Genomic DNA, 8725 nt, shown 5'->3' with positions numbered 1-8725 from the left:
AAAAAAAAAAAAGTACATGCCTCTGATTAGTGGATGGCTGCAGACAAGTTCTCTCAATAATATAATTGTCTTAAGTTTCTTTACGGTACCTTAAAAAAAAAGATACTTTTGTGCCATGGTAAAAAACAATTTTGAGGTCAGAGTTAATATCAAATTTATAACACAACTCAAGTGGGTATCTTTCTAAATCCTTGAAGTTTGTAATAAGTTTATGGGAAGGCTACTATATGAAACTAAAATTTTTGGATGAATTAAGTTTTAAGGTTGGTTGGGATGATCTCAAAGATAAGCCAAGAGAAAGGAGACTGTCAACTTCCAATCAGGAAAAAATTGGCTAACATCCAAAAATTGGTTGAAGACTGTAGAATCACCATTAATGTAAAAGCTACAGAAATTGGGGTCACACATGGCTTTGCATTTTCAATTTTAAATGAACATCTTGGTTACAGCTAGATTTCAGCTCCAAGAGTGCTACAAGTGTCAAGATAGTTAGCTCCAAGAACTAATCTTACTAGTCTTTTAAGTGAAACCAAAGCTAATGAAGGTGATTTTACAGACCAAATCATAACCAGATATTAGTGTTGTCTCTACCAATACAATCCAAATAGCAAGGTCAAATCCAAACAGTGGTTTCCAAGGGGATCTATAGGCCAGCTAAATTCAAGGCAAAGAGGTTTAACTCAAAAGGTTATAGCTTTTTTGGAGGGAGGTTTTTAAAGGGGTAATCTTGATAGGTTTGGTGTTTTTTTTCATAGGAGAGAACATAACCATGGGGGCATATTATGAAGAAGTTTTTAGAAAACTAAAAACCGGACTGGTGAAAAAAGGTTCAGGAAAATAGGACTGGAAATTTTTCCCCCCATCATGACAATGCATCTGTTCACTCTTTCAGGGTAGCGAGGGCTGTCTTATGAGAACTTTCTTGGGAAACCTTACCCCATCCATCCTATAACCCTGCTCTTAACCTTTCAGACTTCTTTTTGTCTAAAAATTAAAAGAATATTTCAAAGGAACACAATGTTAGACCCCCTTCGAGGTGCTCAAAGTGTTGTTTTGACGTGGTGTAAATTGAAGAGCACAACATTCTTTAGGATGGTGTAGAAAGATGAAAACACTGCTTTCAGAAGTACATAGACCTAGATGGAGGACATATTGAGAACAATAACTTCACAATTTTACAAATTTATTAAAGTCTCTATAATTTTGTAGTAAAACTTGGTGACTTATCCTCACATAATCAAGAAAGATTTCTTCTGGAAGGAAAATTAAAAAACATAACAAAAGACAAAATTTTAATTTAAAAGGTAAGAAAATCAGTATGGTAAATTGTACATAAACCTTATGCATCTGGCTTCATGTTCAAACATTAGCACTCCTACATAATATGCCATCCTTTCACCCATCCACTTATTCCCTATACCTCTCATATAGTCTGTGACAGTTCTTTGTGTTGCTCAAGAGCTGTAAGTATCAACTGACTCCAGAGTGATTTGAGTCTCCTTACCACTTGATGAAGACATGGAGTTCTACAACTGTGCAACAGCTAACCCACATAATCCAAGGCCAATACCAGGTATAAAGGCAGTCAAATCTCTGCCCAAAGAAACTGACTGTTATGCATAAACCAGCCTCACATTTCATAGCGATTTAACAAGATAACTGCTTATAATGATATAAAGGTGAATGTATACAAGATACCACATTTGGGTTGAACTGAGGCATATCATAAGCCATTATCATTGAAGAAAGAGAAGATAAACATAGAAGAAAACTGACCTCGGATAATACTGCAAGTGGTTTTACTTCTCTTAGGAGAGAGATGTTGGTTGTAGCAGAGCGCAAAGGGCCCCATTTGGGTTGTTTTGGCATCTCTAATATACCATTGTTTTCTGGACCTTGCAGTTCAGGAAAATCCACCCTGGTAAATTCAAATTCAAGTTTGGAGGTAGAACCATTCTTCTCTATTATTCTGGATTTCCTGTCAGTTCGTTTATTATGATAGACATCTGTAATTGTAAAATGTACAGTAGGTGTCAAAAATTAGATTTCACTTGTTGGCCTATCTTCAAATTTTAATAGAAAGTGTGTTGCTATTTATGCAACAAGTTAATCAAATATCAACTGTGGCTAGGGTTGTTACCTTTCTGTGTAACATTGTAAAACATGAATGACCAGAAGGATCAATTGCTCTGGTGGGGTCACCATGCAGAAAACCCAAACACAGTACAAACCTGAGGAGATCTACAGTGTAAAGAATATTTACCTCAATCTCATGATGCAGCTGGGCATTGTAATTACAGATATTTTAAAGTTCAGCAAATTTAAAGGGACCCTAACAGATTTAAGTGAAAGTATTTTGTCAATGGAACAAACTGAAGAAGGAAAGCAAATAAAATTAAGCTCATAATCCTTTTCCCCTATTTTTCCACTAGAACTACAAATGAATGACATTGTGGGTTACCAACACCAGAATCCTTTGTATTTATTTATGAAGTCAATTATTATAATTAACTAACAAGCTTTCTTTTCACATCTCCATGTACCAAGTGGTCTATGAGAAGTCAGTAAGGAAAACTTTATATTACAAGTAACATAATCATATATGTACATAATGGGATAGGCCATTCACAATAAGTACATTATAACAAAGGTTTTAAGTTATTAAATAAATAGGTGATGTCTGTGATCAAACTACATTAGTAGATAACTTACAGAGAGAAAAACCAAAAAAAAAAAAAAAAAAGACCATGTCGAATAACTTTCAGCCACAGACTAGAACAGATTTCCAGCCTAGAGCCAACATGTAACTATAATGCTCTCTATTTGGTATTGCTTACGATGGGATTTAAACAACAATCAAATTCTACCTTCTCTTAAAAGTGCCCCAATAGTATACCCGAGAAGTCATTTACTGAATTAACACAATGGCATGCAATACAAAGGATATGTGTGTATGTGTGCATCTATTTTAAGGGTGTGATTTGAAGTTCTATTACAAGTGATCATCTACCTGTACTATAAAGGTAAACAACAAGCTCTTCATGAAGTACACCTTAGGAGCACATCACAGAACCAACGGTGCAACAAAAGATAAGAAAGCCAGAATGGTACAGGAGCCCCGGCTGAGCAACTCAGATCTACAGGCGCCAATCTCACTTCTAGGAGAAGTCATCACCAACAAGTCTATAGAGATGGCCTCCCCAGGGAACTGTTAGTTGTCTGTCTTAAAAGGCTGAAATTAATAGTAGAGTTCACTATTTTTACCTGATTTAAAGCTATTTTCTGCATGAATGTGTATATGATGGGAGCCTTTAGCTGATTTTATACCAGCTCTTCTACTGTCAAACTTTGGCTCATCATATGTCTTTTTCTGCAGGAAAGAAAGATTTAAAATAACATGAAAAAAATTTTAAATACTATTTTTTAAAAATCTTAAATTGCAAACTTACAAGTATTCACAATGCAACATTTTTTAACGTTAGATCAATTCTTTAAAATCCATAAAAAACATGAGATGCTTAAATATCATACATGAATTTGTCAACTCTTACAATGTAAACACTAAAGCAACCAATCATAGACACAACAAAAACCAGAGCAGGTACTCACCTTAAGCAAACCTTTAATTTCTTGAGGGAGAGGATACATGCGCTCACTTTGGGGCTTAGCGGCTTGTAAATCTTGGTAACAACTGGGTTGATTGTATTCATACTGGGAGGTAGGCACTGAACAAACATTTTGTGTAGATTCAAGGGTATAAGGAGAATAGGTATACGGATCAATAGTTACATCAGAAGACAAATACTGAGGTGGAAAAGTTGAAGCTCCAAAGGCCATCTCTTCCGTATATATTTTCTGCCTAAATACAAAGGATAAATTTCAGCTGTAAATTTCAAACCTAAACTAACTGGTTTAATACTGTATTTAAAAAACTAATTTAACTTCTAAAGTATTTTTGAGATTATTCATCCTAGCAATGGGATATCCGTAATGAAAACCTTTTAACATTTCTTTCTAAACATGCAAAGGAAGATGCTGGGTTACATGTATATTTTTCATGATTACGTTGGGAACCTCATGGAGAGGATTGCATAATAATGAATAGCAATACATTCAAAAGATGCTTCAGCAACCTTTGACTCTCATGTTAAATACTTAGGAAAGCTGTTCAATTTACCTGAACCCAATGGTTTATGGAGCAGACAATAACTCAATCCAGCCCCCACCCAAAAACCTGCAAAGCCTGTCTCCACAAGGCCTCCAGATTCCTGTAGATAGTTCATTCTAATCCATGCTCTGCTCCAAGCCCACCACATCCTATGCTCTGATGTCAGGGCAGGCAAAAGGGGTGTCAAGTAACGCAGCATTCTGAAATCTACATATATTTTTGGAAAGATGGACACAATCTTTGAAAAGTTGTTGGCCTCAACTTATTCAAATCACTAAACCGAAGGAAAATAAAATGTAACATTAGGGGATTGTTTGTAGTACATACTGTTAGAGGTTTCAATCATTTCCCAATTCAAGTTGACATAAGGACTAATGTCTATCAGCAGAGTTAAAATGGCTACAAAACACAATCTTTTTGCTCTTATAAGTTAAGAAGAAAACTTCAAATATGCACCAATAGATGCTTCTGTGAAATTTCAGAGTTGAAACATTTCTTGCAACAAAACAATACATATCAAAGTGTACTGGTATGCAAAAAAGCAAAAATATTGTAATCTACTTAAGAATCCTCCTATATGTCCTTCACACTATTGGACTGTCAAAGGACAGTGTGGTAGTTACATAATTTCATGTCAACTTAAAGATATGTAAAAGTATAGGGGTTTGAAGAGCATGCTTTGAGAATGATGAGGGTAATGAATGTACAAATGTGCTTTATACAATTGATGTATGTATGGATTGTAATAAGAGTTGTATGTGCCCCCAATAAAATGATTTTTTTTTAAAGTGTAGGGGTGGTATTCAATTTGTCAATCAGGTCATAGCTTGATGGTACCTCCCTAAGGAGAGCCCTGGGAATACCTACCTCTCTCCCACGGCCCACCTCCAATGTTACCACTGCCATTGGATCCACACAACCTTGCACCCACCGACCAGTGATATTCCTGCATTCTGCATCATTGTAGACTGTGACTGCTACAGAGACTTATAGGTAGTACCAGACATAAGGACTTCAGTTGGACTGAGCTGGGATGTTTTCTTGGTATATAATTACCATTGATATAAATGTCTTATTTACACATATATGAGGGTCACTGGGTTTGTTTCTCTAGTTAACCTGGTCTAACACAGACATATAAGGAACATACTATCAGAAATTATACTTTTAATCTTCTGCACGTGAGAGACTACAGTGAACAAGGACAAGCAGCCTCTATCCACACTCCAAACTCACTGTCAGAATCATTTCCAACTAATAGCAACCCTATAGGTTTCCCAAACTGTAACTTTTTAAAACCTCATCTTTAGCTCTTGGAGTGGCTGGTAGTTTCAGACTGCTTAACTTGTAATTAGCAGCCCAACTCATAACCACTAAACTACCAGGACTCCCAGTCTAGGAAAAACAAACAAATAAACCAAACCCACTGCTACTTTGTCTACTCTGACTCATAGCAATACTACAGGACAGAGTAGAACTGTTCCATGGGGTTTCCAACGCTATAAACTGCGTCATCTTTCTCCCATGAAGTGACTGTTGAGTTTGAGCTGCTGCCCTTTCAGTTAGCAGCCCCATACTAAACCCAACAAGGAACCTTCGATAGGATACACTCCTAACAAATTACAGGAATTGTTACAATTTTAACTTTTGCCCTTTCTCCAATACTTAACTATAGATTGGCTTTTAATTACAAGATACTGTGTAATAAGTTTAGATCTTAAAATATTAATTCTTAAAAGTTAATTCTAAGGTCTAAGTAAAATAGGCTGGATGAACAATCTGGAGAAGAAAACAATGGACCAACGGTTCTGGAGGAGATATGGGAGGGGGAGGGGGGGGGAAGGAAGTGGTGCTAACAAGCCCAAGGACAAGGGATCAACAAGTGATCCAAAATCAGTGGTGAGGAGGGTGTAGGAGGTCTGGTAGGGCTTGATTAAGGGTAATGCATCCAAGAGGAATTACTGAAACCCAAATGAAGGCTGAGCATGATAGTGGGACAAGAGGAAAGTAAATGGAAATAGTGGAAAGAACTAGGAGGCAAAGGGCATTTATAGAGGTCTAAATAAAGCCATGTACATATGTAAATATATTTATATATGAGGATGGGAAAATAGATCTATGTGCATATATTTATAGGGTTAGTATTACGGTAGCAGATGGACATTGGGCCTCCACTCAAGTACTCCTTCAATGCAAGAATAAATTGTTCTATTAAACTGGCATTCCATGATGCTCACCTTCCCAATCGCTGAAGACAAAGTGGGTGCATAAGCAAATGTGGTGAAGAAAGTTGATGGTGCTCAGCTATCAAAAGATAGTGTCTGGGATCTTAAAGGCTTGAAGGTAAACAAGCATCCATCTAGCTCAGAAAAAAACAAAGCCCACATGGAAGAAGCACACCAGCCTGTGCAATCACGAAGTGTCGAAGGGATCAGTTATCAGGCATTAAAGAACAAAAAATCATATCATTGTGTGCTCACCTTCCCAATATGATCACTGAAGGCAAATGGGTACATAAGCAAATGTGGTGAAGAAAGCTGATGGTGCCCAGCTATCAAAAGATACAGGCTTGAAGTAAACAAGTGGCCATCTAGCAGGGAAGCAACAAAGCCCACATGGAAGAAGCACACCAATCTGTGTGATCACGAGGTGTCGAAGGGATGAGGTATCAGGCATCAAAGAACAAAAAAATCTTATCATTGTGGATGTGGGGGAATGTAGAGTGGGGACCCAAAGTCCATCTGTAGGCAACTGGACATACCCTACAGAAGGGTCACGGGGAGGAGACGAGCCAATCAGGGTGCGGTGAAGCAACAATGAAACATACAACTTTCCTCCAGTTCCTAAATGCTTCCTCCCAGGCCCCCACTATCATGATCCCAATTCTACTTTACAAATCTGGCTAGACCAGAGGATGTACACTGGTATAGATAGGAACTGGAAACACAGGGAATCCAGGACAGATGATCCCTTGGGGCCAGTGGTAAGAATGGCGATACTGGGAGGGTGGAGGGAAGGTGGGGTAGAAAGGGGGAACCGATTAGATTACAAGGATCTACATACAACCTCTTCCCTGGGGAATGGACAACAGAAAAGTGAGTGAAGGGAGACATTGGTCAGTGTAAAGCATGACAAGATAATAATAATTTATAAATTATCAAGGGTTCATGAGGGAGGGAGGGGAAAAAATTAGGAGCTGATAGCAAGGGCTCAAGTAGAAAGCAAATGCTTTGAGAATGATGATGGCAACAAATGTACAAATGTGCTTGACATGATGGATAAATGAATGGATGGGTTGTGATAAGAGTTGCACGAGCCCCCAATAAAATGATTTTTTTTTAAAAGTTAATTCTACCAATGAAGTCTCAGTTAAGTTTTAAACTTTTCCTTCCTGGCCTTCTTTGTCTCCAAAGAGCCCTAGTGGTACAATGATTAAGTACTCGGCAGCCAACTAGATGGTTGGCTATTTAAACCATCAGCCACTCTGGGAGAAAAATATGAGTTTCCTTCCATAAAGATCAACCAACCACTTTGGAAATCCTACAGAGCACTTCTCTGTTCTACAAGGCCAGTTCTCCTTTGTCCTGCAGGGGTCCTCAAACTACAGCCCGCAGGCCACATGCGGCCCACCAGGTGTTTTTGCCCCGTTTGTTTTTTTACTTCAAAATAAGGTATGTGCAGCGTGCATAGGAATTTGTTCATAGTTTTTTTTTTAAACTATAACCCGGCCCTCCAATGGGTCTGAGGGACAGTGAACGGCCCCCTGATTAAAAAGTTTGAGGACCCCTGTCTTACAGGGTTGCGAGTTGGAATGGACAGGACAACGATGGGTTTGGGGGTTTTGTGTATTTCCGGTGCACACAGAACACTGTTGTTTATACAGCAAGGAAAAATAAAATCATAAGCTTTGTCTACTCACTAGATGCTTCTAAGAATCTCTATTTTGCCTAATGCTTGGAAAATCCAATGGGGTGAGGCAGGCTTTAGGTGACATAAATGAGCTGGTTCTTCATAAAATACAAAGTAGAGAACATGGGTTGATAACAAAGACAGTTAAAAAATAATACTCTTGTGCTAAGAGTTGTATGAGGGCCCAATAAAATGATTTTTTTAAAAAAATAATACTCCAAGTTTAAAAAAATGAAAACATAAACAGCAGGAATAGTAGCTCAAAACTAAAGGATAGGCAGGGTTCAAAGGCAATATGCAAGGCTGTTGCTTTTAGGGAAATTTCATCTCTGAATCAAAAGATCTTAGTTTGGGCTCCAGTTCCAGCTAGTTGTCAACCCTGAACAAATTACTCACATATCCCTGGGGTTTTGTCCCCTCAGGAATCTTACTCTGGAAAATTAATATTTGTTACCTTCCAAGAACACATCAGAGGAAATACAAAATAGACAACCAACAACAGTGTTGTGGCTTGTCTAGAGAATTCCAATTGCCGTAAACTTCCCAAATGAAGCCCACAGCAACATACCTTGCTTTTTACTTGTTCTTTTGCTATTAGGGGGTCACTTCCTAACACTACCCTGCCAGAAAGATGTTTACAGTACTGCC

The 8725-nt window shown here is 37.9% G+C and overlaps 1 protein-coding gene and 1 pseudogene across 3 annotated transcripts in view; one reads left to right on the top strand and one right to left on the bottom strand.

The window, feature by feature from the left end:
- The window catches only part of LOC105979709, a 3002-nt pseudogene extending 2161 nt beyond the window's left edge, over positions 1-841 (top strand).
- SECISBP2 (SECIS binding protein 2) overlaps positions 1-8725 on the bottom strand; it is a 48685-nt gene that overhangs the window by 27938 nt on the left and 12022 nt on the right. For all 3 annotated transcript variants that reach the window (XM_045289415.1, XM_045289416.1, XM_045289417.1), the window contains 3 exons: positions 3610-3859; positions 3265-3370; positions 1777-2006 (listed from right to left, as the gene is read on the bottom strand). In XM_045289415.1, coding sequence (XP_045145350.1) covers positions 1777-2006; positions 3265-3370; positions 3610-3859 — 586 coding nt within the window. The remainder of the gene's footprint in view (positions 1-1776; positions 2007-3264; positions 3371-3609; positions 3860-8725) is intronic.

The sequence above is a fragment of the Echinops telfairi genome, unplaced genomic scaffold (assembly GCF_000313985.2).
Source record: "Echinops telfairi isolate 266 unplaced genomic scaffold, ASM31398v2 ScPeMD7_27;HRSCAF=92, whole genome shotgun sequence".
Taxonomy (NCBI): domain Eukaryota; kingdom Metazoa; phylum Chordata; class Mammalia; order Afrosoricida; family Tenrecidae; genus Echinops; species Echinops telfairi.
Note: the sequence above shows the minus strand (reverse complement) of the source record. Positions and strands in the feature narration are given on the sequence as shown.